Source organism: Bombyx mori, chromosome 24, assembly GCF_030269925.1.
Source record: "Bombyx mori chromosome 24, ASM3026992v2".
In the NCBI taxonomy this organism is placed as follows: Eukaryota; Metazoa; Arthropoda; class Insecta; order Lepidoptera; family Bombycidae; genus Bombyx; species Bombyx mori.
The window spans coordinates 18736525-18764187 of NC_085130.1; the positions used below are offsets into that span (position 1 = coordinate 18736525).

Consider the following 27663-nt stretch of genomic DNA (forward strand, 5'->3'; position numbering starts at 1 on the left):
ATTATCGAAAAATAACCCTTCTACTAATATCTGTTCATAAAATATTTATAACTACTGATATCATGCACCCCGTGCTTTTTTTACAATAAAATCATTTTTTCTTACACTATGTATTTTTAACTATGTATTTTGTTAGTTTTTTTAAACTATTATTTATTTTTCATTTTTTAGTTGAATTTCAATGTTTTCAATAAAAAAAATTAAATATTCATTTGTCATCGGTCCTCAATAAGTATACCAAATGTCGAGTTAATCCGCGTTTTGAAGGGGGTCAAAATCATGTTCAAAGATTCCGTTACAAACATACATACGTCTGAAGCTAATAAAAGCGTATTAAAAAACAAATTTCCTGTCAATCAATTTTTCTTTTCCTTATGTGATTAAAGCCTTCGTCAAACAGAACGCGTAATTAGCGCGCGTCAGAGCGCTAAACTAACGCCGCGCTATGACGCCTACTATGGTAACATACCGCCAAAAAAAATACCAGCGCTCTGTCGCGGCGTTAGGACGCTTTGACGTCAGGCGTTGTAATTTTTTACAAATTTTATTTTAGCGTCCGAGTGAATGTGTATTAAAATACTAGATAATGCCCTAAAAAATTATATAAATAGTTAGAAAATACCCATGCTTATACAATGCCACATCTGAATCACTCGATTTCTTAATACTTTTAAATTCTCACACTGCTATGGAAAGGCACTATGATTTGGCGAATGCGTTGCGTCAAGGAGCGTTAGACTCATCTAGTCAATTTGAAGAGCGCGACGTTAAGTACGCGGCGCTAAGTACGCGTTCTGTTTGACGAAGCCTTAAGATTACACCTATGCACTCGAGAGATGATTTTTGCTTACCGCTTTGTTTGGCGCGAAGAAATTCGATGCGATGTGTAATAATAGCTATTTATGTTGCTTCATGTGATGTTTGTCATCTTGTTTATGTTTTTGATATCTCTGTTCTTATCGTTTTTTTTTTGTTGTTGTTTTGTAATTAAATCTTATGGTAAGCGATACTCACCTCTCGAGTGCAAATGATCATTTTTTTTTTGCTAGCCGTCGCCTAGTAGTCGAAATTCGACTATAATTAATTGAAATTATAAGTTTGAATACATTACTGTGGTTCTATTGTCGAAGACAAGCATTACCTAAGCAATCATTAAGCAATAACAAAAGTTTGACAATAACAAAGAGTCTATGTGTGCGTGTCAAATACATGGTAGTGTGTGTAATGTTTTCTTTATTGGTTATATGTGTTTTTAAGGCATAATTTAAAAAAAAATATCAGCATTGTGCACTTCTTCTCTATATTCTCTATAAGCGTGGGACATTTCATACTCCTCCGTCCGCGCAATTTTCGTAAAAAGGGATACAAAGGTTTTGCTTCACGTATTAATATATAGATTACTACACATTTAGATTATTGTTTAAGAACCGGAAACTCTAAATATATACCCAATTATAAGAAATTAGCTGAAAATATGGACACCCAAGTTTCACACTGAATTATATGTATCATTATGTATGACACCAACCAAATAAAGTTATAAAAAATCTGGTTTTTTTTTAATGCCTATTGATACTGTTGATTATCTGTAAAATATGCGGCCTCAGTGATGTTTAAATTTAGTATTGCGCCCTTAAGGACAAACAGGTTGCCGACCCCTGACTCTAGACAAATAATATTAAAGACAAACAATATTAATCTATTCTCAATTTGACCACAGACTTTAAGCAATAAACAAAAGAGTGTGTGTGCGTGTGTGTGTCAAACAGATGGTAGTGTGTGTAATGTTATTTTATTGATTTAATGTATTTTCATGCATAATTTAAAAAAATTATGATAATCTGCACTCCTTCTCTATATTCTGTATAAGTGTGGGAAGTTTCATGCTCCTCCGTCCGCGCAATATTCGTAAAAAGGGATAGAAAGTTTTTGCTTCACGTATTAATATATATATTTCAATAAATACATGTTTACTTTTCAAAATGTCAATAACGAAATAATAATTTTAATGCACAAAATCAAACTGGATCTTTAATTTCAATCAATGACGCCAATCATTGATTAGCATTTATAATTCGCAATAATTTAAAATTGGTACACGCCAAAAAACTAGTTATTTAGATGTCAATTAACATATTGGCAACTTTAACGATTGTCAAATTCTTTTTCTTCTCAACCTGTTTAGTTGGGACAACCGACGTATAAGGGTCCATGGGCATCGCTAAACGAATACCAACTTGGGCCTTGAAATTTTGAATTTTTTTTATTGCTTGGGTGAACGAGCTCACAGCCCACCTGGTTTTAAGTGGTTACTGGAGCCCATAGACGTCTACAACGTAAATGCGCCACCCACCTTTAGAATTAAGTTCTAGGATCTCAGTATAGTTGCAACGACTACCCCACCCTTCAAACCGAAACGCATTACTGCTTCACGGCAGAAATAGGCAGGGCGGTGGTACTCACCCGCGCAAACTCACAAGAGAAAAAACTTGAGAAAAAACAAAAAAACAGGGCCGCTGAGTTTGTTTCGCCGGTTCTTCTCAGGACTGTGGCTTTTTTTGAACCGGTGGTAGAGTTAACATTGTTATTTATATTTTGACATTCAACAAATGTGTTCATCTAAGTTGAAATAGATGATTTTGAATTTGAATTTGAATTAGAGGTCCTACCGCCAGTAACTCACTAGAGGTTCTACCACCAGTGTCAAACACTGAGTCACTTGGGTTCAAATGGCAATGGACCAGCCGCACTGGAGATCAATTTGAGAGGCTTATACTGTTACTAGCTGTACCCGTCCGCTTCGTTGGGCATTTAAAATTAACATTATTATTTCTCACCCCCACAAAGATTCTCATCATTAACGCCCCCGCAACTGGTGTAGGGAGTCCAACACTCATACAAATATTAGCCTATCCATAAAGTACATGTATTTTCTACATGGATACCAAGTTTCAAGTCAATCGGATGCATGTTTCAGTAGTTATAACGGAACATCCGTAAAAATCACTGTAGATTTATATATTAGTATAGAAGATGTAGATTATTTTCGGGTAAATATGCCTCCCTGCATTTCCACAACTCCAAATGCAACTGTAGAGACAGGATTCACAAAATAATCAAAGGAAAATACCTTATGATGAGCTTCAGTTAGCATGAAGGCAAGATAATTTACCTTGGATCCCGCAAACGAACTCAATCACAAAACAACGGGAGATGTAGGAACTTACAATTCCAAATTCCCTCCCTCTAAAACAATGGAGACAATAGAATCTCAGAGGGACTCAGCAAGAGAGCGAATAGGGTTATGTTATTTTTAAAAAGTAAATAAAACTTGTAACTAAATTAACACACATCAAATAGATTATTAAATATTTTCATAAATTTACGAGTATTACTGAATGAACTTCGAATTGCTGTAATTTACAATTTAGATTTATTTAAATACGTAAAAACGCGCACACCGATTTTACGTTTTGTGTGTAATTAAATTCGATTTTAATAAGAGACGTTCTCTTAACGTCGCGACACGATGCAAACTGACTTGTGAGGTTATCGTGTTGGTAAACCTTCGGTTTGACTACGGGCGGGCGACGAAGCGAAAGCGTGCCATCTAGTTGTAGCGGGCTTAGCTTGGACAGAACTACGTGAAACAAAAACTTTATACCGCTTTTTACGCCAAAACGCGGACGGATGAGTATATTTCCCACACTTATAGAGAGTATAGTGAAGGAGCGCAAAATGTTTTTTATTATGCATAAAAACTGAGACCTTAGAGCCATATCGCAAGGTGGGTGGTGGAATTTACGTTGTAGTTGTCTATGGGCTCCGGTAACCGCTTTACACAAGTTTTTTTTTTTTTTATTGCCCTTGTAGGCAGACGGGCATGATGGTGAGTGGTTACCGTCGCCCATGGACTTCAGCAATGCCAGCCGTGGCCGTGAGCTCGTCCACGCATCTAAGCAATAAATAAAAAATGCCGTGATACACCTCGAGCCATAGATTCCAAATCATTACATTAAGCATCTATATGTCGAAATAATAGTGGTACCAGCATCGACTCGCAAATTATAATTTTTTTCCTACCTATGCTGATAGCCTTGAGAGACTATTTCAGCTTCTCCTTGACATGTAGGTGAGCTCACGGGGCTCTAACCGGAGTGTTGCTAACACTGGCCCTAGCAAGAGTCGTGCTTCGTAGAACCTACCACCGGATCGGAAGCCCGACCCACTGAGAAGATCCGGCGAGAAACTCAGTGGGCTGTGTCTATGGGTTAATTTACTCGTCGAGTCCTTCGTCACAAGCGACGGGTTCGGCGCGGACATATAACCTGACTCCAGCACACACTCCGCGTGCTTTTTAGTAAATAAATACTTCGTCCGCTACCCGCTTGTAGTAAAACCTCGGCGGGACCATGTTTGCGGTCATGTACGGACGCGCGCAACATGTGACGACATGATAGATTAGGCTAAGAACTAGCAATTGTTAATTAAAGAGTCCCTGACTTAGAATTATTGAAATTGATGTACGATTATAGAAGGCGTGTGGGAAGCGTTCTTAATAATCTATATATTAATACGTGAAGCAAAAACTTTGTATCCCTTTTTACGAAAATTGCGCAGACGGAGGAGTTTGAAATTTTCCACAATTATAGAGAATATAGAGAAGAAGTGCACAATGATAATAGTTTTTTAAAATAATGCATAAAAGATACATTAAATCAATACAGAAAACATTACACACACTACATTCCATGTATTTGTCGCACACATGCATGCATACTATTTATTGTCAAACTTTTGTTCTTGACTTCTGTTGTCAAGTTGAGAATAGATTAAATATTGTTTGTCTTTATTAATATTTTTTTATAGAGTAGCCTTGGCGAAATTTGTGATTATAGAAGTATAAAATACAATCATAATAGTGTACAAACTTACAATTCCAATTAATTATAGTCGAATTTCGACTACTGCAGGACCTCTAGTAATAATAAATACACTGAGAAAATACAAAAATATATACCACTAGCAGATGAAATACGTCAAATGTGGCACCAACACACCGTTAAAATTATACCCATAATAATTTCATCAACCGGACTCATTCCAAAATCATTACACACATCGCTCTCAGAACTTGATCTTAATAAATATTCATACATCGCTTTACAAAAATCTGTAATAATCGACACCTGTTCCATAGTGCGACGATTCCTTACATCCACTACTCAAACCCCTACAACACTACACAATGAACCAATTCACTTGGCGTGCTAGGTTCACATTTACCAGCATTATCTGAGAAAAAAAAATATCCATAACCCACAATAATAATAATAATTACATTTATTTACTCCACAATACAAATATCTTTTCAATTAACATAACATAAAAATTCTAATTCTAAACAATACTACAATATATTAAACTGACACAGTGGGGATAAAAAGGGCGCGGCTCAGCTTTGTGATGCTATAAAATAAAATATAAACTATAAAATACAGGAATCAAATCTTTCTTAACGCAATTATCTTGCTGAATGATGAAAACAATGATAGAAATGGATATTTCGGTTTGAGTAAACGAAATTTTAAAGTCGATTTAATGTTCTTATAGAAAAATAGACGGCAGTCATCAGAACATTAAAAAATGTCATTATATCTCAAGGTGGGTGGCGGCATTTACGTTATAGATCGGGAAAACTGTATTAAAATCTAACAGAAAAAATTGATTATACTATCTTGAATTTGATAAACCGGAAGAGACAGCAAGCTTCGCGCCTAGTGATAAAAGCGAACTTATGAAATGGCACAAGAAATTAGGTCACATCAATGAAAGAGACCTAAAAGAAATGGTTAAAAATAAAATGATGCGAGGACTCGACTTTAAAGAAAGTCTATGGTAACCACTCAACACCAGGTGGGTAGTGAGCTCGTCCACCCATCAATGCAATAAAAAAAAGCTGTAATATCCCCTCAAGGCTATCAATCAGCATAGGTCGGAAAAAATATATTGTCAAGCGTATTCGTTAACAAAACCGTGCCTGGCTCCTGATCTATAATCACTTAAGTCTGCCTTTTCGGGGTGACCGTGAAAACAGGATTTAATTTTGCCGACGTTTATACATAGAATTTATTCACCGGTTCTAGATATCGGAGCATAAACTAGTTTTCTTTTTAATACAAAAAAACGAAGACAGAAGAATCCTAACATATTTTTTGCTGTTGATATTTATTTATTCTTTATTTATACGTTTTTTTCAGTTCCTTTTTACAAAAAAAAAAAACCATAACATTTTGTTAGTAAGAATTACTTATAAATCTATGTTAGTAACATAAAAATCTAACACATAACTATCAGACATACATTATTTATCATTACAATTTTTTCCTTCCAAAGGATTTTTCCTGCTGCAAAGGATATTAATTAGCCGTCCCTCGATCTTGCTCGATATGATGTCCAGAAGACTGTTACCACTGTCACACACTCGACGCAATAACGATGCACTTCTCTTCCGCTTTATAGCAAAAAAGTAATCTGTGCGAGATGTCGCAAACATTGTGGATGCACTACAAAAGCTTCTTTTTTGGAACGAATTTTTGGAAAGAAGTTCCTTATGGGACGATGCGGAGGGGTACCCGAACCGGGAAAAAACGTCCGTAACGTAAGATTTTTATTATTTATGTATAGTCTTAGTATGATGACTATACAGTGTTTTCTGTAAAGTCTACGTGATGACGGTTATTATTATTATTCATATAAATAGCTGTTTCTTTGTAAATTATTATTATATATTTTTGAACAAATCATTGTGAATAAAATAAAGTTGATAACTTTGTAAAGTAGTTTTTTTTTATCAATAAAAAAATCATAAAAAATGTATACACGAATAATTATTTTCTTTATACCTCAAACATAACTTAAAATTAATATTTTTATGATAAGGAATTTCGTTCCTATCCGGTGTCCCACTACAACACACATATTTTTTTATGAATGAAAGATTACTGATGGCCCAGAGGCCTTTCCGGCTTCACCAGGCCAGGTGGGCGAGCAAGGGCTCAGCGCAGCAGGAGCGCCTCTAAGGGAGACCTAACAACTCAAGAGTAGCTGCTTCGCGAATGAATCTACTACTGGATCGGACCCGCTGAGAAGATCCGGCGAGAAACTCAGCGGGCTGATGTTTAGGTTAGGTTGCACGTCGACCTCTTTGTCGAGTTCGACGAGTACGGTTACCGGGGTCCCTAAGCCTGCTCCTAGTGTTAGAGCTGAAGGCGTCTAATGCACCCAACAACTCAAGAGCAATTGCTTCGCGAATGAATCCACTACCGGATCGGACCACAAAAGCGCGACAGTGACAACACAATCCTAAACGCATTATTATATTGAACACGTAGGGCATTGTAAGCCCTCCGCGTATATGTGGTCCACAGACTGGTGGCGTAAAAATTCTGGCAATAAGCTTTAAAAATTGTAACTTTGACATAGCTATCGCAACCAGTAAATCTAGTTTACGTTTTTTTTTTATTATGTTTTATTAGTGTCGTATCTATACTTCACTACATAATAAAAAACAAAGTCGCTTTCTCTGTCCCTATATCCCTATGTATGCTTAAATCTTTAAAACTACGCAACGGATTTTGATGCGATTTTTTTTAATACATATAAAACAAGTTTGTCTGTGTGTTATATTTATAAAAATGAATTGCTGTTCGTTAGTCTCGCTAAAACTCGAGAACGGCTGGAACGATTTGGCTAATTTTGGTCTTGAATTATTTGTGGGTGTAAATAGAAGGTTTAAAAGGTAGATAAATATGAAAATGCTCGGTATTAAATAAAAATAACAATTTTGTTTTTCCTTTGATGTGTCCCCCGTCGGCGATTCCTTTTGTTTGCTTTAAGTTTATTTTACACAAATGTTTAGGTCTTTTATTTATCGATTGAGGCACAACGAAGTCTGCCGGGTCAGCTAGTCATAAATAACGTGCCTTGCTTGAGACAATCATTTAACATTAGACAGACCGGGAGCTAATGCATCCGTATCATCATCATAGCCGGTTACTTTTGGCGGAGCAGTCGTGACCACGTGGAACCCTTGTTTATTAAAGCCTTGACAGATCTTCTCCGTCATTCGCGAACTAAGGCTTGGCTCACGCATTTGTTAAGTCGGGATGGGGTAAGGATCTTCACTTGATCACTCCAGCACATGTGGCTTCGTCCACAAGCCTTTTTTTATTGCTTAGAAGGGTGAACGAGCTCACAGCCCACCTGGCGTTAAATGGTTACTGAAGTCCATAGACATCTACAAAGTAAATGCCGCCGCGCCTCAGTGGGTCGCATTTCCGATCCGGTGGTAGATTCTGCGAAGCATGGCTCTTGCTAGGGTTCGTGTTAGCAACATCGTCGGGTTTGAGCCCCGTGAGCTCACCTACTAGCGCAGTGACGCTGATATGGTCTCTCTAGATCATCAGCTTAGGTAAGAAAAAAAAAGAAAAAGCACCTTGAAACATATTTTATAGATCTCTAGTCTCAATAGACTACCGTCTTATCTGAGACTAGGATGGCTTCTTGAGCGATAGCCAGTTTTAATTTTTTTTTTATTGCTTAGATTGATGAACGAGCTCACGGCTCACCGGATGTTAAGTGGTTAATGGAGCCCATAGACATCTGCAACACAAATGTGCTACCCACCTTGAAAAATGAGTTCTAAGGTCTCAGTATAGTTACAACGGTTGCCCCACCCTTCGAACCGAAACGCATTACTGCTTCACGGCAGAAATGCGTAGGACGGTGGTACCTAGCCGCGCGGACTCACAAGAGGTCCCACCAATAGTATTTATACTTTTTTCAGTTTTTTTTTGCCCCCTCAACTGGTGTAGGGAGTCCAACACTCATATATATAATATATTAGCCTATCCATTAAGTACATGTATTTTCTACATGGATGCCAAGTTTCAAGTCAATCGGATGCACGGTTCAGTAGTTATAACGGAACATCCGTAAAAACCACTGTAGATTTATATACATATTAGTATAGATGCACGCGGTAGTTTTGGTCTCTAAGTCGGTCAACTAACCTCTTGCCTCCCTGAGGGCTCTGGCGGCGTGCCTGTGGTTGTTCTTCTCGGCCAGCGAGAGGGCGGTGTCGCCGCCACTGTCTGTAATGTGCAGCGAAGCGCCGGCCTTCAACATCGCCCTGATGTTCTCCACGTGCCCCCGCTCTGCCGCTATGTGGAGAGCTGTCTGGGAGTACACATTGTTTTATAGAATAACTAGCGACCCGCCCTCGCTTCGCTTCGGAAACTGTAAATTATTATTGATTTCTCCACTATTTGATGGATGTTATTATACATATAAACCTTCCTCTTCAATCACTCTATCTATTAAAAAAAACCGCGTCAAAATCCGTTGCGTAGTTTTAAAGATTTAAGCATACATAGGGATATAGGGACAGAGAAAGCGACTTTGTTTATACTATGTAGTGATATAGTGTGGAGTTGTGTGGTATGGCGTGGCATGGCGTGGTGTGGCGTGGCGTGATTTGGCATGGCGTGGTCTGGTGTGGCGTGGCGTGGTGTGATATGGCGTGGTGTGTGGTGGCAGGGTGTGGCGTGGCATAGTGTGGTGTGGTTGTAGAGCAGCTATCGATTCCAGAAGACTTCTGCATCGTGAGCTAACGTAACGCTCTCCCATCGAAACATTACGATCGGATACTATTCGTGTTTAAAAAAAAAAGGACTTAACAAAACAAAGTTATAATAAAAAAAAGAAGCAAAAAAACTACTTCGTCAAAATTTATAATTGTAAATAGACATGCTTTAACAAAAACGAACTTCAAATAGAAAAAAAAGATATTCCAAAGCAAATTAATTTACACTAAAAACAATAATCATCGAAATCGGTTGGCGTGATATTGAGTTATTGAGTTATTCATCTAATTGTCGCGCACGTACTTAATGCAAATTTAAGACTTTTAAGGTTTTCTGATGGATACCATTATCAGAACTGGACTAAATTATTTTATAAAAAAAGAATCATCAAAATCATTCACCCAGCCAAATGTTATGAGGTAACAGACATAAAAAAAAACATACAGTCGAATTGAGAACCTCCTCCTTTTTTATGTCGGTTAAAAATAGAATATCATCAATGTGGTCAGAGTCAATTGAGTATGCATTATTATGGATAACTAAAAAAACTTTTTTTTTAATGCTTAGATGTTTGGACGAGCTCACAGCCCACCTGGTCTTAAGTGGTTACTGAAGCCCATAGACATCTACAACGTAAATGCGCCACACACCTTGAGATATAGTTCTAAGGTCTCAGTATTGTCACAACGGCTGCCCCACCCTTCAAACCGAAACGCATTACTGCTTCACGGCAGAAATAGGCGGGGCGGTGGTACCTACCCGTGCGGACTCACAAGAGGTCCTACCACCAGTAATTACGCAAATTATAATTTTGCGGGTTTGATTTGATTGAACTAGTGAGCAGATTTTGTTACAATATAAATGGGACCACACGCGAAGCAACACACTTGCTCATATTTCTCCTAACTTTCATCCGTGTGCTTAGTGCGAGTTTTTTAACGTTCTCGATAGCGTAAAAGTTAACCCAATTCTGTATGCAGTTGGAACAGCGCCCCTGGCGGCAAACGCAAGCAAACGATCCCATTCCATAAAAATATGAGCTAACTTTTACGCTATCGAGACCGTTAAAAAATTCGCACTAAGCACACAGCTTTACAATGAATACCTGGCGTATACACGTGAGCTTTTGACGCAAAATGTCATATTCCAATCGCTAGAGCAACATGCAAATTTACAAACAACCAAAACTGGTGATTAGAGAGTTCACCGGTGATCAAAATTTAGACTAAAAATAATATTAAACGACTTTTTTATTGCTAAAACAAGTGTACGAGCTGACTGTCGACTTATTGTTAAGCGGCAAACAGAGTCTATAGGCATCTACAACGTAAATTCCGTCACTAAACTTGGGTTTTACAGTACGACCTCCCCATCCATCAAACCGAACACTTTACTGCTTCACGGCAGAAATAGGCGGGGCGGTGGTACCTACCCGCGCGGACTCACAAGACTTCAAGCACACTGAAGTGGCAATGGGCTGGCCATATTAGCCGGAGAACCGATAACCGTTGTGGTAAACGTGTTCTAGAGCGAAAACCGCGAATTTGTATTGCAAGATGTCTTCATGATCGGTGGAATGGCGCTCTATGCAAGGCCGGCAGAAGCTGTATGAGAGAAGCTAAGGATCGTGCTTAATAGGGTGTAATTTTTTTTAAATGCCTTTGTAGGCAGATGGGCACACGGCTCACCTGATGGTAAGCGGTTACTGTCGCCCATGAACTTCAGCAATACCATGGGCAGAGCCAAGTCGCTGCTTACCGTTAAGTACCCTCCATAAACCTGTTTCTTTTTTTAGTTTTTATTTATTGCTTAGATGGGTGGGTGAGCTCACAGCCCACCTGGTGTTAAATGGTTACTGGAGCCCGTCTTGTTTCTGCCATAAAGCAGTAATACGTTTCGGTTTGAAGGGCGGGGCAGCCGTTGTAACTATACTTGAGACCTTGGAACTTTATATCTCAAGGTGGGTGGCGCATTTACGTCGTAGATGTCTATGGGCTCCAGTAATTACTTAACACCAGGTGGGCTGCGAGCTCGTCCACCATCTAAGCAATAAAAATAAAATAAAATAAGCTGGATGAGAGAAGCCGAGGATCGTGCTTAGTGGCGTGCAATTGTAGAGGCCTATGTCTAGCAGTGGACTGGTATAGGCTGAGTGCTGAGAATGATGCTTGAAACCGTTCAGTATTTGTATGGCCTACCTTCCCGCCGGCTGACGAGTCCCATCTAGCGTCTACATAAGCTCCAGCACTACAAAGCGCGGACAGACAGGCGCTTCGCTCGGCGAGCGCGGCCGCGTGCAAGGCGCTACGGCCGTGTGTGTCGCGTGCGTCAACTTCAGCCCCATTGACTATCAGCTCTTGCAACAGTTCCAAGTTGTCCCACAGAGCGGCCTGTGAAATAGATTTCATTTATAGCATTATTTTTTATAGCTTAGATTTGTGGAAGAGCTCACAGCCCACCTGGTGTTAAATGGTTACTGGCACCCATAAACATCTACAACAAAAATGCGCCATCCACCTTGAGATATAAGTTCTAAGGTCTCAGTATAGTTACAACGGCTGCCCCACCCTTCAAACCGAAACGCATTACTGCTTCACGGCAGGAATAGGCAGGGTGGTGGAACCTACCCGTGCGGACTCACAAGAGGTCCTACTACCAGTAACTACGTACTGTCAACACACCTTTGTTTGTATTGAATAGGCTCCGAAACTACTGAACCGATTTGAAATATTCTTTCACTGTTTGGAAGCTACACTATCCCTGAGTGACATAGGCTATATTCTTTTTTAAAAAACATTAGGGATCTTTACTAAAAATCCAATAATGTAACTTAGGGTGTAAAAAAATTTCCTAAAATACTAATACAGGGTGGCCCATAAGTCCTTTGATATGAAAAAAATTTATTAAAATAAAACTATTTACATTATGAATTAAATTTTTATTTACATAAAAAGCTTAAAAAACGGGAATTATTTTTTGAAAATAACATCTCCTAAATGTAATCCGTTGCGATCACGGCACTCTTGCAAACGACGTCTAAAATTGTCGATGACTGCGCGGCACGTCACTGCTGAAATGCTTGTCATTTCTCTGCGGATGTTTTCTTTTAGGGCCTCAATTGACCGCGGGTTTGTGTCGTATACTTTAGCCTTAAGGTAGCCCCACAAAAAAAAATCCATCGGGGTCAGATCTGGACTACGTGGAGGCCAGGAAATGTCTCCTCTCTTAGAGATAACTTTGCCAGGAAAAAGTTGACGGATAACGGGCATAGCAGTGTTAGAGGTGTGAGAAGTGGCCCCATCCTGTTGAAACCACGTCCTGGCATTAAAGCCTGAAAAGTTTTGCAATTCTGGTATGAAAAACTCTTCGATCATAGCCACATATCGCTCCGACGTAACAGTAACTGCGCGCCCTCTGCCATCCTCAAAGAAGTAAGGCCCTAGGATACCATGGGCTGACATAGCGGCCCAAACAGTCACGTTCGGACTATGTAAGGGCTTCTGATGCTTAAGTTTTGGATTGATGGGGCTCCAATAGCGGCAATTTTGTTTCCTAACATGCCCGTTAAGATGGAAATGAGCCTCGTCAGAGAACATTATGTTATTGAAGGAAGTAAACCGATTCAACATTTCATTCGCATAATTTTGTCTTTGAATACCGTCAGTTTCCTTTAATTCTTGAACCCAACTGAATTTTGTAAGGGTGCATATGTAAATCTTTCTTCAAAATCCGTTGTAACGATGTCCTGGATACGTTTAATGCTCTGGCGCGCTTACGAGTTGACTGTGTCGGATTTTCGCGAATAGACTGTGTCACTGTGTCTATGTTTTGTTCCCTACGTGACGTCCTTGGGCGACCCAAACGCGGTTTATCTAACGTCGAACCGGTCTCCTCGAACTTAGCAACCCAGTTCTTAATCGTTTGAAGAGTTGGAGTGTCGTCAAAGTTGTGTAAACCTTTGTGTTCTCGAAATTTACGCCGCGCAACGGTTGCCGAATTGTCGTTTTTATAAAACTCGCGCACACAAAACGCACGGTCCGCTCCGGTAAAACGCTCCATCGCGACTAAATTCCCAGAAACCGAAGTTACTCCCCCCGCTTCCCCTGCACCGCTCACGCGCGCCCTGTTCGTTTTATTCAAATTTTACTTTTCAAAGGACTTATGGGCCACCCTGTATTATAAAGAGGAAAGATTTGTTTGTTTGTTTGTATTGAATAGGCTCCGAAACTACTGAACCGATTTGAAAAATTCTTTCACTGTTTGGAAGCTACACTATTCCCGGATGACATAACTTATATTATATTTTTAAAGAAATTAGAGATCCTTACTAAAACTCCAATAATGTAACCCAATGGGTAAAAAAAATACTTAAAATATTCCTTAAATCGCGTGCGCTGCGAATGCTATTGATAATAGAATAAAATAATATACTACGACTTTGCAGAACACATCATTATTTACAAAAAGTGTGTCAATGGGTCATCTAATAAGACATAATTTAACGAATTTTGCGGCTTAAGCTCGCATTCCTGATACTTTACAGCAGGGGTCGGCAACCTGTTTGTCCATAAGGGCGCAATACTAAATTTGAAAATCACCGAGGGCGCATATTTTACAGATAATCAACAGGTATAAATAGGCTTTAAAAAAAAAACAGATTTTTTATAACTTTATTTTGTTGATGTCATACATAATGATACGTATAATTCAGCGTGAACCTTGGGTGTCCATATTTCCAGCTAATTTCTTATAATTGGGGATATATTTAGAGTTCCCGGTCCTTAAACAATTATCTAAATGTGTAGTAGTAGTTTTAAATGCACGGTCTACGCGTGGTCTATTCGAAATACGATCACACACTAACAAAAAATACGTGCGTGTTATTAGACACGCTCAAGGTTAGCAAACTGCTAATCTATGCACAATCCTAAACTCAACTGACTACTTGCTGTATATCGCCGGTTGACAAGAGTAAGTAAATCGCTCTGGCTGTCATACATTTACATTAGTCCAGCGAGGGCGCATTAAAAATCTGGCGCCGCGTTGCCGACCCCTGCTTTACAGCTTCCGTGGTAGCAGAAGACTCAGGTTTTACTTGTCGACATTTGAATACAGTGCTAACTACCCTCATATTTTCTAAAGCAAGTTTCTAGACATTTACGTTTCGCGGTCAGCATCTTCGAGTCTGACGGCCTTGCAGGAGCATGTAGAATGGTGGTATCCACCAGCGCGAGCTTTTCGAGTCTGGTCAATGTCTGTTGACGATCGCAATATGAGGGTATAATTATCTTAAGAAGCATTTACAACATCCATCCATGGTAAGCTATGGGGTGCTATTAGCCGAGGCCAAATCTGGCAGAGGGTGAGAGAGCTGTCTCCACTTCAGTGTCCCCGGGGGGTAGAGAAGATGCTGAGAGACTTGTGACCTTACCCCGCTGCTTGTCTCGATAGACTACTGATCTGAGACTCGGATGGCTTCTTGAGCAATAGCCAGTTTTAATCTTTTTTTTTGTTATTGCTTAGATTGGTGAACGAGCTCACGGCTCACCAAATGTTAAGTGGTTACCGGAGCCCATAGACATCTACAACGTAAATGCCGCCACCCACCTTGAGATGTAAGTTCTAAAGGTCTCAGTACAGTTACAACGGCTGCCTCGCCCTTCAACCGAAACGCATTACTGCTTTACGGCTGAAATAGGTCAGGGTGGTGTTACCCACTCGTGCGGACTCACAAGAGGTCCTACCACCAGTATAAAAGGAGCTAAGTTGTGCGAATTGTTTTATTTTGTTAATTTAGTGTTCCTTCGGGTCTAAATGTATAGCTTCTTGGATCCTTCGAATAAATCGACTGAAAAAACCTCATAATCATTAACCACCATTTCAGAGAGACTTTATTTGAGACTTAATCTGGTCTCATTAAATTTCATCATTTTTTGTTTTGTTCCTTAGATGGAAAGCCGAGCTCACGGCCCGTCTAGTTCTAAATGGTTTCCAGAACTCATAGAAATCAAACTATCTACCTATCTACCCGTGCGGACTCAAAAGATGCCTCAATTTACGCAAATTAAAACTTTTGCAGGTTTCATTTTTGTTAGGTACATAGTGTTACTCTTTCACCGTGGTAAATATTCGTAAATATGTGTTGAGCATGTACATATTTAATTAGAAAAAATTGTACCCGCCTGCAGGATTCGAACACCGGCACTCTTACATCGCTCGAAGCGAATACACCGGGCGTCTAATCTTTTAGGCAACGACGACTTTGTCTGATTTAATTTTCACTAGATGATGACGGTTTTTTTTTTGATAACGCCATCTTGTTTAAAGCGGTTAGTTGCCCTCAATTAAGAAAAATAGTATTATTATTCGCCAATAGATGTCGGGAAGAGTTGATTATTGAAAACACGAATAAAACAACATTTTCTGAAAAGAAATCGTAGTTAGATCGATTTATCGCCCCGGAAACCCCCTGTATACTAAATTTTATGAAAAACATTGGAGCCGTTTCCGAGATTCAGATTATGTATATATTTAAACAAGAATTGCTCGTTTAAAGGTATAAGATAATTTTTCATACAAGTGAATATTATGATGCAGAATCTGAAGTAAATGTAATAAATAAATAAAATAATTAGGCACTATTTATTTAACATTTGATTTTTTAATGTTAAATACGACATTGGCATCAAAGGCGTAGCAAAAAGTCGGTTGTCATAATTACAAAAAAAAATACAGATTATAATAAAAATTAAATCGGTTTCCCACCATTTTTGTATTTTTTTTCTGTCCGCCACAAATGAGTCATTCTATAGACGAAATTTCACACATTTTTAAAGTTTTATTACGGAACAGGGAAAATGCGACACAAAAAATAATTTGTCATTATGAGTATCATACGCGTTTAAAGGAATTTTGATGTCAATTTTAATACGATATGTTGCGTATCAAAAGGTGGCATTATCATTTTTTATAAATGCAACGTTAGCATATTAATAATCAAAATATAGCCACAGACCAACGAATTAACCAGCAAAAGCTTTTCTCATTTGAAAAGTCTGAACGCACAAAAAAGGTCAAGAAACACGAAGTCGACAATATATTTAATTACCTAGTGTATAAAATATGAAAAAACTTTTTTCCATATTGTTTACTTATTTAGTATTATTACATATTATTAACCATTTCACTATCAGTGACTATAGTCGACGGCTGAAAAGCACTAGAATGATTTAAGTACGCACTTTGAGTACTGAGCTTTTTTTTGCTGCAAAACGCTTTGCAGCGAGCCCTGACTTAGGGAAAAGGTTATAGAATATTCATGTTAGATGTTTTAACCATTGCAGACAACACAATGTGAGTGCTGCTATCCACATTGAAACACTGTATTAGAGTCTAATTTGTGTTGTATTTTTTTTTTTATTGCCTTTGGAGGCAGACGTGCATTTTTTTATTTTTTTTTTTATTGCTTAGATGGATGGACGAGCTCACAGCCCACCTGGTGTTAAGTGGTTACTGGAGCCCATAGACATCTACAACGTAAATGCGCCACCCACCTCGAGATATAAGTTCTAACAGCCTGGCCACGGGACATTCGCCGATGCGAATATTCGCGCGGTGCGAACGGCGAAGCGTCTAGCGACTAAAACAAGCGCATAGAAATGTACCTAACAAGCCACGCGCACCGGCGACCGGCGAAGCGACCGGCGAAATGTACCGAGCGAATCGCGCGATGCGGCGGGCGAGCAAAACAAATGCATGAATACGGACGGCGCGAGCCACGGAGTCGAGCGGTAGTCGCGGCGAATAGTGCAGTGATTAAATGAGTTTAGTTGTTTTCGCCGCGAAAAATTAACGCCGAAATTTTTATATTTTTTATTTATTTTTTATTTTATATTTTTAAAGTCGTCGTGGCCTAACGGACGTCCGGTGCAATCGTGTTGAGCGATGCACCGGTGTTCGAATATCAGGCGGGTACCAATTTTTGTAATGAAATACGTACTCAAGAAAATAAATGTTCACGATTGATTTCAACGGTGAAGGAATAACATCGTGTGATAAAAATGAAATCTTCAAAATAATAATTTGCGTAATTACTGGTGGTAGGACCTCTTGTGAGTCTACACGGGTGGGTACTACCACCCTGCCTATTTCTGCCGTGAAGTAGTAATGCGTTTCGGTTTGAAGGGTGAGGCAGCCATTATAACTATACTTGAGACCTTAGAACTTATATCTCAAGGTGGGTGGCGCATTTACGTTGTGGATGTCTATGGGCTCCAGTAACCACTTAACACAAGGTGGGCTGTGAGCTCGTCCACCCATCTAAGCAATAAAAAAATAAAATAGCTGAAATACTAGCTAGACCAGCTATTTGGAAGTCTAGCCACCCAAAGTATTTCTCGTACTTCTTGTGGAATTCTCCATCTATAGGTATACTCCGATTCTTATTCAAATCAAGTACTTCACAATCTTTTCCAAATAATAGGTCCTGAACCAAAAAACTATTAATTTGTAAGCAATATCGAGATAATTTCGATATAGACATTTCGCTGTCGGACTTCCTTACTAGTCGCGGCGGCGAACGTGAGTACCCGTGGCCTGCAAACGGTGCTGCGCGAATGGTCGCCTCGCCCACCGCTTCGCTGTTCGCACCGCCGATCCCCGTGGCCAGGCCGTAAGATCTCAGTATAGTTACAACGGCTACCCCATCCTTCGAACCGAAACGCATTACTGCTTCACGACGGAAATAGGCAGGGTGGTGCTACCTACCCGTGCGGACTCCCAAGAGGTCCTACCACCAGTGATAACGCAAATTATAATTTTGCGGGTTTGATTTTTACTACACGATGTTATTCCTTCACCGTGGAAGTTAATCGTGAACATTTGTTGAGTACGTATTTCATTAGAAAAAAAAGTGCATAGGGCCCACCTGATGGTCGCCCATGAACTTCAGCAATGCCAGGGGCAGAGTCAAGCTGCTGCCTACTGTAAAGTACTCTCCACAATCCTCGTTTATAGAAGAATATGTCATAACCCTCGGTGTTTCCTGATATCCTTATTCAACATATCCTTTTTGTTGTGTTGTATTATGGCTATGACATCCTTCAAACCACAACTGAGTGATTTTGTGACAGAAATGAACAGGACGATGCAACCTAACCTTTATTAGGTTTTTTTAAGTCATACAATCCTCTCATCACTGTTTTTTATATTCTACAATAAATGATTGATTTATAAATGATAAAATACACCTTTATTAATATATACCTTTAATGCAATGGCAGAACAATTTTCCTAACAATTAAATTATAACACAAAAATTGTTTCGACACAGATTTTGTGGCTATTAAAGCAAAATTCCACTAACCCAAATTTGTCATTTTTGTTCGTTGTGTTTGTTCATATCGAAATTGTAAACAAAAGCAGCACTACAATAGACAAAAACGCATGCAAACTTAATTACTAGCTGCACACACCTAGTATACTATATATTAGAAGAAATTATATAAGTTTCCTGAAATATTTACATACAGGGTGCATGGTGACCACAGGGATACCGTGTTTGGATTAAAATGTTCTTAGAAAATTTCAGATTTCTTATTCAAATTTAATGCAGACAAAAGCAATGCTAGGGTGTGATTTACGCACAGTGACTTTTATAAAGGCATTATTATGAAATCAAACATTTATATTGTTAGTACAAATAAGTCTCAGCTTTGATGAAACGCTGCCTATTTTTCAAAGGTATTTTGTGTTCCAGCTTGAAGAATTGGTTTTATAAAATTCAGTGAGGTCCTAGCGCTCTGGTCACCTCATAATGTCATATATACCTCATGCCATATGTTTGTTAAGCCTCTCTCATTAATGTAGGATTTAAAAAAACTGTCATCGCTTGACTAATTACAGATTGAATTGTATATTTTTATTCATTTATTTTTACACAGCTTTTAGAATAATTGTTTTTTTCTTTTATTATTGGCATTTTTTATTATCATATTTACTTATCATGTTTACTGAAATGAATTTTCACAAAAAAATATATATAGAAATAGTAATAGAGAAGAGAGTGTAGTTTTGTAATTAAATCATTTTGTTGAAGCTGAGACCTCAGTTGTGAGGGGTCACCAATGTCCAACAGCATAGCCAAGATGTTGGTCAATGCTTACCTTTAGTGTCATATTAGAAAACAATTTCCAAGCTAATTTGAATTACTAACATAATCAATATTAAATTTCATATTATCTAGAAGCATACCAATAAATCAGAATAAAAAGAAACAATAATTTATTAAAAAATTCATAACTGAAATTAACAAAATAGCGCAGAAGAACATTAACACAATAGCGATAGTATAAATTAATTATGAAAAAGGTGAAAATAAATTTAATACATTTTAACTCATTTATAGCATGAGTCAACTGTGAGTTATGTATTGAAGAAATAACAAAACAACAAAACCGCTTATGCGACAGCACCTACTCATGATTAAACAGTGCATTCCATCAACTAAAATCGCCATCCTAAGCGTTTTTCAACCCAAATCCGACTTACTTGGTGCAGCAGACGACCTTGAAAGTTCTCCTCGTCCGGAGAGAGATCCATTATATTAAAATGCAAGGCAAAAACTAAAGTAAAACATACATTTCCGGCCTAAGCGGGCGGTCAAGCGTTACGATTAGAACCTACATTACTCCCATTGTTAAAAGTTACCATGCGAGAAATACTAGGAATCCAACACGGTATTGTATTTTTACTGTTTTTTTGTGTTCACTAAATTAATAACAATTTTATGAGATGAGGAGTTGCAATTAAAAGTTGGATCTTTCAAATCCCGTTTATTGATTTATTGTGCGGAAAATATTGACAGCTGATTGAAAACAGCTGTGTCAACTGACATTGTCATTGATTGTCAAAACTTTAAACTTTTATTTCTTTATTCTTTATTGTACACACAGTTAATACTACAGTAATTGCGATAAGATATAAAAATGGCGAGCTTAACTCAACAATTGAGTTTTCTACCAGCTAACCGTTCTTAACGAAGGAAAGCTTTAAATGAGTGGGTAGAAGAATACAATCTAATCAATTTACAATTTAAAAGCTTTATTTAAAACTGAGAAAACTTTCAGTTTAGTGAGTTATACGTGAAGTAAATTAATTCAACAACAAAGCGCAGTAAGCTTTAGCTTTCAACTTTGTCAATAGATGGCGTTACTATGAAATAATCTAACGTTTTGCGCATGAGGAGATAAGGGTCAATCTGAACTGAAATGATTTAATTATTTTAATTATCAAAAATTAACTAAACCTGCATATTTAAAAAAAATAATTAAATAAGTGTTGCATGATATTATTGATATTAAATTAGTTTTTGTTTTTTCCTAAATTTATTCAATCTACCTACATTGTTACATAAATGCATGGAAGATTGTTTGCCTAAATGGGTTTCATAAAATGTGGCCTCAAAGACGCATACAATTTAACGAAAGCTGGGAAAGAAAAAAGGATTATTTGATTCGGAGTCTCTTTGAAGATGTCCCACGTAAGTTCAAACTTATATATTTATTCTACTTAAGACGACCAGAGAAACTCACAGCTCATCAAATAATAAATACTTAATTCAACTATAGAACAGCGTAAATTCCACTACTCATTCTCAGGCATGAATCAAAAGTTTTACTTATCAAAGTATCACTGAGCTTTGCTGGACCTGTATTGTACTTGTCTTGCATTGTCTTAAGTCAGTCGACTTAGAAAAGTTTTTTTGTATTTAGTTCTGTCACCAGTTCAAGAAGCTGAAGAATCAGTGTCTGATGATTCATCAGACTTGGGACTGTGGAATCCAGTGGATGGTAAGTCGAACGACTCTTAGCATTAATGAAGCGCTTCGGACGATGTCAAATAATATTTTTATATTTCTCCCGGAGTGACGAATCATAAGAAGGTAAACCTTAATATGCTTACGACTAAAACTCATTTATGTTTTTAGAAATTTTATTTAAAGTCAAAAATAAATCTTTTTTTCTACGCTTAGGACATTTTTCTACACTTAGGACATTTCAAACTTATTTTTTTATGAGGAAAAATTCTACATGGAAAATATGGAGGGTAGAAGTAAGGAATACCATCTCATCGTGCCCTAGACACGTCCAGATCCATCAGATCCAATAATTATTGCATTAGACGCCTTCAGCTCTAACTCTAAGAGCCAGCCTAAGGACCCTGGTAGCCGTACTCGTCGAACTCGACAAATAGTTCGACGTGCAACCTAACCCATGCATTAGCCCGCTAAGTTCCTCGCCGGATCTTCTCAGTTTGTCGCGATTCCGATCCTGTAGTAGATTCATTAGCGAAGCAGTTGCTTTTGAGTTGTTAGGGGTCCTTCGGAGGCGCTCGGGCAGCTGTTAGCAAATCCCACACCTCTTGGCTGAGCCTTTGCTCGCCCACCTATCCTGTTGATACTGGAAAAGCCTCTACGCCAACAGTAATAGTCCTGAATAAAAAAAAATCATATCATTGTATCAAAAATGGCCGCTGAAAGTGAGCCAATTAAGATGGCGCCATGGTAGCAAGTGGAATTTTTTTCAAAAACAGCGCCAAAACTATGTACTAAACTTTACTTCAACTCTGCACTCTTCACTCTGTTTAAAATTGCTTCATGTCATTACCATTTCCCACTGAATCTACCTTCCTATAATGGAAACTTTATCAGCTCGTCCCCTATACAAGATTATATTATACATCTATCCTCCATAGTGGAAAAGTAAACAAAATATTCCAAATATATATATTTTTCTCCATAGAGGTAAAAGACTCGCGCCCGTACAGTCCCCTGCCTCCGTTGATAATTGAGAGAGTACCCAACTATCACGATGAGACTGAAGAGTATTATAAGGAGCTCGAGATTAAAATGAAAAAGCTGTACAGAAAACTGTTCGTTGAGGGACGCAACGAAAGCTCTGTGGATAGCGGTGATGGCAAGTTTTGATCGTTAATATTATAATACTCAAATTAACACGGAAGCAATCATTATTTAAATAAATTTACTATGCATGTTATTGCTATTTACCTTAACGCTGTGAAGTCGTCGTGGCCTAAAGGATGAGACGTCTGGTGCATTCGTATGTAGCGATGCACCGGTGTTCGAATCCTGCAGGCGGGTACCAATTTTTCTGTTGAAATACGTACTTAACAAATGATCACGATTGACTTCTATGGTGAAGGAATAACATCGTGTAATAAAAATCAAACCCGCAAAATTATAATTTGCGTAATCACTGGTGGTAGGACCTCTTGTGAGTCCGCACGGGTAGGTACCACCACCCCGCCTATTTCTGCCGTGAAGCAGTAATATGTTTCGGTTTGAAGGGTGGGGCAGCCGTTGTAACTATACTGAGACCTTAGAACTTATATTTCAAGTGTGGTGGCGCATTTAAATTATAGATGTATATGGGCTCCAGTAACCACTTAACACCAGGTGGCCTGTAAGCTTGTCCACCCATATAAGCAATAAAGAAAAGAAAATAACGCTACCAGTCTAATTACAAAATGGGAACATGTCGCTATGAAGGAGAAGTTTTCTGTGGCTTACATACTACATGATTTTAAAAGTATAGATAATTAAAGAAGCCGCGTTGGCTTCATAAGAATGTACTAGATACTACATACTATTTACGGAGGCGATACGTCAAAAAGTATGGAAATTCATTGTGGGTTTATTTACATTTCATTAAAATCTTGATACGCCATTGAAATAATTACTATAGAAGACAGAATTAGGGACACATTCCGCGTATTAAGAAAACGTCTATCGAAAAACGATTAATCATGGCGGCGCCTTCGTAGCCAATGGTGTCATATTTTCAAAGATGGCGCCAAAAGTTATTGTTTCAAAGTGTATAAGTATACTTCGCTCCGTTTACAATTGCTACATTTATATCGCAACACTGGCTACGCTGCGCTGATTTAGCAGGGTTTTGTGTTGGAATTTGCTCCTCACGACCCAACGCTTTCAACTTGTCTCCCTTAAAAGACAATTCACCTTACCTCTACCTTCCATAGTGATGGCGACTGAGATATTATACCCTACATATAAGTACATATTATCTGACACGTAAAAAATGGGTTTACACTATAGAGGGTAGAGGTAAGGAGAACCGCCTCTGTGTGTAAAAAGTGTACGTTAAAATCTGCTAAATGAGCGTGGCGCTACCGTAGCAACCGGATAAACTTTAAAAAAAGCACTGAAAGTTATTAGAATAAGATAGAGAAATAAAAAAGGACGAAAGAACTGTAAGCACTACAAAATCACAAAAAGTAATTTATTTAAAGCTGATAAGAAAATGCAATCGACGTCTCCACGTTTTACCACAGCAATAATTTTAGTTTATATTGACGAAATTAGCTTGGACTACGTAAACACGTGAGGTCTCGTATATTACACTGTCACTAACTAATCTAGTAATTAAATATATTAAATTTCCTAACTCAGCATACTTCAATCAGCTAACAACTGCTCAATTCATATCAGACCCTGTGCCTATGCTAGCGCCATTCTGGAGGATTTTTGAGCTGTTATTTAGTGCTGAAAGTGGGATACTTTTCAAGCTTCTCCTATATGAGACGGTTCTCCTTCTACCCTCCATAGTTTACACGTAACAGCCATACGAATTTTATATCTCATTTAAAATTATCACATTTTTTCCAACTATACTTTCAGATTCTAAGAATATAAGCCCAAGTAGAGCTTCATCGGAGTATTCTACCGACGCTGTGAGCACTCAAGGCTCCGGCAGTACTTCCAATAACGGTGAAGAGACCGAGAACCAAACGAAATCAACCATTGAACTTGACAATCAAACTAATGACGATTTTGATACAATTATAGAGAATAACAACTGTGCAATCATTAATGGAAGTAATTCAAGTGATGGAACTAGTCGAAGCGGACATGACAGATTAATCACGAGCGACAGTGACGTTGTCATTTTAAAAGACAATCTAGATGCCGGTGACAGTGGAAAGTCTTCGAAGAGTAATTCGGGATGTTTCAGAAGAATAACGATAGAAGCGGAAATACACAGGGAACCGGATAGCATTTCGGAGACTGTGAAATTGAGCCCTGAGAACACTCTAAGCAGTCACGTCAGAAATGAGAAAGTTAGCGTGGAAGAATATATGGGTATGTTATTTTTTTTTGTTTTTGAAGTGAAAACTTCTTTAGAATCGTTGTGATTTCAAACCGGATGCAACGGAAAAAACGACAGGTAAGAGACACAAATACAAAAATGTGTAGGATGAAGCCAGCAAAGAATGAGACAGAAATATACATACTATTTAATACAGCGCCATCTGTGAGATTTTTTTAATACTAACGTGTGTATGAAAGCTCTTGTAGTGAATTTTAATTTAGGATTATACGTGAAATTAAAATATCAATTCACAGAGGGCGCTACCTTACAATTATTTACTAATGACAAAATTTTACATATACTTAAGACGTTTAGGATAATTGTATTTTAATTTTGGAAGGTTTCACTTTTACCAAGTGTGAATTGCACACATTTTGTTTTTTTATTTCAAACTTCTTTAGGCGCGTTGAGAGTAAAATCTAACTCGCGACAGATTCGTAACGGCTAGAGAGAAAAGATACAATTTAGGAAGAGCGAGAGTGAGAGAATATACAGAGCGTCTCGCGAACCACTCGACCGTGGAGAGAGGGACAGGACAAAGCGAGCTAAGCCATTTCTCTTTTACACAGCATTCCCTATTACAAGATAAGTATGATTTAAGAATGAAGAATTAAGAAAACCACAATACTACACATCGCAAAGGAAGTTTCACTTCTTTCACGTGTACCAAGTTACAAGCGCACCATTATTTTTTTTCGTCAAGATTCTCGCCCCGATTCAATGTTACACTTAAAAATTATATCTTCCGTGTGCTTGGTGCGTGTTTTTAAACGTTCTCGACAGCGTAAAAGTTAACTCAAATTTGTATGCAGTTGGAACAGCGCCCCTAGGAGCAAACACAGGCAAACGTTCCAAATCCTTACCCGGCCTATTTCAGCTGTGAAGCAGTAATGCGTTTCAGTTTGAAGGGTGGGGCAGCTGTTCTAACTATACTGAGACTTTAGAGCTCATATCTCAAGGTGAGTGGTGGCATTTACGTTGTAGATGTCCTTGAGCTCTGCTAACCACTTAACATCAAATGGTCCGCGAGCTCGTCCACACATCTAAGCAATAAAAAAAATAAAAAAAACAATGTGTGCAATTCACACGTGGTAGAAGTGAAACCTTCCAAAATTAAAATACAATTATCCTAAACGTCTTAAGTATATGTAAAATTTTGTCATTAGTAAATAATTGTAAGGTAGCGCCCTCTGTGAATTGATATTTCAATTTCACGTATAATCCTAAATTAAAATTCACTACAAGAGCTTTCATACACACGTTCGTATTAAAAAATCTCACAGATGGCGCTGTATTAAATAGTATGTATATTTCTGTCTCATTCTTTGCTGGCTTCATCCTACACATTTTTGTATTTGTGTCTCTTACCTGTCGTTTTTTCCGTTGCATCCGGTTTGAAATCACAACGATTCTAAAGAAGTTTTCACTTCAAAAAATAAACTTAATTTAATTTCAGATTCACCCGACAACGACAGTCCAGTAAGCCCGGAGATTAATTCCAATGATGGAATAGAGATTATGAGGTCGGCACAGATTATATCGGCACATGAATTTGAAAGTAAACCACCCAGCCACTCTTACGACTACAGTAGCGCAAGTGACGAGAGCGGCCCGTATCGTGAATTTGAACATGAAATCAGCGAGGAGCTAAACATATCAGATATTGGTGCCCGGATAACTGATTTTGATAGGATCATGCAAACATCCACTCCTAATCACAGGAAGCGACGGGAAAGTTTCATTTTCCAGTTAAGCAACCCCGTGATTCCGGTGAAGAAGCACAAAAACGCCGCTGTACAAGTCAACGAGGAAAACTATTGGAGTTTATTAAGCGATCGTTTCTTCGTAGGCAAACCTAAAATATTTAGGTTATGTTCGTGCGTTAATCATTTTTGTGATTGTTAAAATATTGGTTTTTCTAAATCGCATCTGATTAAATTTGTTACATAAATATTTTGCGTTTTATCTTATTTCCTGATTGTATTCGGCAGTGAGATGTGTAAATTATATTTCAGGGCTCAAACTATTAAGATTTCAGACTTTGTCAAAATCGCCTCAGTGATCGGGCATGATGAAATCGAAGACAAAGAGAAATACGTGATAATTAATAGACTGATGTCATAATTCTCATTTATTTTCTTATATGGAGGATAGACGTCTTGTGAGTCCGCACGGGTAGGCACCACCACCCTGCCTATTTCTGCCGTGAAGCAGTAATGCGTCTCGGCTTGAAGAATGGGGCAGCCATTGTAACTTTGCTAAGACCTTAGAATTTATATCTCAAGGTAGGTGGCGGCATTTACGTTGTAGGTATCTATGGGCTCCGGTAACCGCATAACACCAGGTAGGCCGTGAGCTCGTCCACCCGACTAAGCAATAGAAAAAAAAGTGAGGGGTACGACACTAAGCTTATTAAAAAGTGTCTGCTGAAAGAGATCCAATTAAAGTGGCGAAATAGTTGCAAATGGAGAGATCTTAAAAACAGCGCCATAAACTATTACAGTAGGATATTAAATTAAGAAGGGAAGAAACACTTCCTACGTAATAAAATTCATAAAAATAAATAGTTGAGTTTGAATACTGCACATTTTTTAACTACACAGCTCAAGGAATATATAATTTTTTTTTTAATCTAACACACTTAATTCTGTCTAAAACTGCTGTAATCATATCATTTCCAGTTCCTACACTAGCGCTATTAGACACTCTACAAAACTTGCATACGTCCCGTCATGACGTATGCAAGCGTAGTGTTCGCTTACGCGGCCCGCACCAACTTGAAGCCCCTTCAGGTTATTCAATCCCGATTCTGCAGGATAGCCGTCGGA

At 38.3% G+C, this 27663-nt stretch overlaps 2 protein-coding genes and 2 long non-coding RNA genes across 12 annotated transcripts in view; 2 read left to right on the forward strand and 2 right to left on the reverse strand.

The window, feature by feature from the left end:
* Nucleotides 1-20527, reverse strand: part of LOC101740132 (leucine-rich repeat serine/threonine-protein kinase 1) — a 94362-nt gene extending 73835 nt beyond the window's left edge. For 3 of the 7 annotated variants that reach the window (XM_038019702.2, XM_038019701.2, XM_062675931.1), the window contains exons 1-3: nucleotides 20196-20337; nucleotides 11846-12037; nucleotides 9075-9240 (exon numbers count right to left, since the gene is read on the reverse strand). In XM_038019702.2, the coding sequence (XP_037875630.1) occupies nucleotides 9075-9240; nucleotides 11846-12037; nucleotides 20196-20246 (409 nt within the window). In that variant the 5' untranslated portion in view covers nucleotides 20247-20337. Of the gene's footprint in view, nucleotides 1-3130; nucleotides 3539-9074; nucleotides 9241-11845; nucleotides 12038-14808; nucleotides 14903-20195 lie in introns of those variants that run through there. The other 4 variants (XM_038019705.2, XM_062675930.1, XM_038019704.2 and 1 more) reach the window with 4 other exon arrangements.
* Nucleotides 6071-6839, forward strand: LOC134201347 (uncharacterized). Its single transcript, XR_009976595.1, has 2 exons — nucleotides 6071-6295; nucleotides 6397-6839. It is a non-coding gene; the product is annotated as an uncharacterized LOC134201347 (long non-coding RNA).
* Nucleotides 20528-20607: 80 nt separating the features above from the next.
* Nucleotides 20608-26786, forward strand: LOC105841476 (uncharacterized). 3 transcript variants are annotated; one of them, XM_021347288.3, is made up of 5 exons: nucleotides 20608-21186; nucleotides 21419-21496; nucleotides 22448-22621; nucleotides 24364-24825; nucleotides 26292-26786. In XM_021347288.3, the coding sequence occupies exons 1-5, from the start codon at nucleotides 21099-21101 to the stop codon at nucleotides 26738-26740; spliced, it is 1251 nt and encodes a 416-aa protein (XP_021202963.1). In that variant the 5' UTR covers nucleotides 20608-21098; the 3' UTR covers nucleotides 26741-26786. The 3 variants fall into 3 exon arrangements, with proteins under 3 accessions (XP_021202963.1, XP_037875634.1, XP_062531935.1); XM_038019706.2 differs by having other exon boundaries at nucleotides 20702-21186; nucleotides 22448-22615; XM_062675951.1 differs by lacking the exon at nucleotides 22448-22621 and having other exon boundaries at nucleotides 20702-21186.
* LOC134201350 (uncharacterized) lies at nucleotides 21625-23067 on the reverse strand. Its single transcript, XR_009976598.1, has 2 exons — nucleotides 22714-23067; nucleotides 21625-22137 (listed from the first exon to the last, which is right to left on the reverse strand). It is a non-coding gene; the product is annotated as an uncharacterized LOC134201350 (long non-coding RNA).
* Nucleotides 26787-27663: the final 877 nt, after the last annotated feature.

Excerpts from the sequence above, each read along its gene's own strand:
- LOC105841476 (XM_021347288.3), top strand. The coding sequence starts at position 21,099 with ATGTGGCCTCAAAGACGCATACAATTTAACGAAAGCTGGGAAAGAAAA. Across the intron at positions 21,497-22,447 it reads ACTGTGGAATCCAGTGGATG|AGGTAAAAGACTCGCGCCCG; the intron begins GTAAGTCGAACG and ends TTTTCTCCATAG. Across the intron at positions 24,826-26,291 it reads TAGCGTGGAAGAATATATGG|ATTCACCCGACAACGACAGT; the intron begins GTATGTTATTTT and ends ATTTAATTTCAG.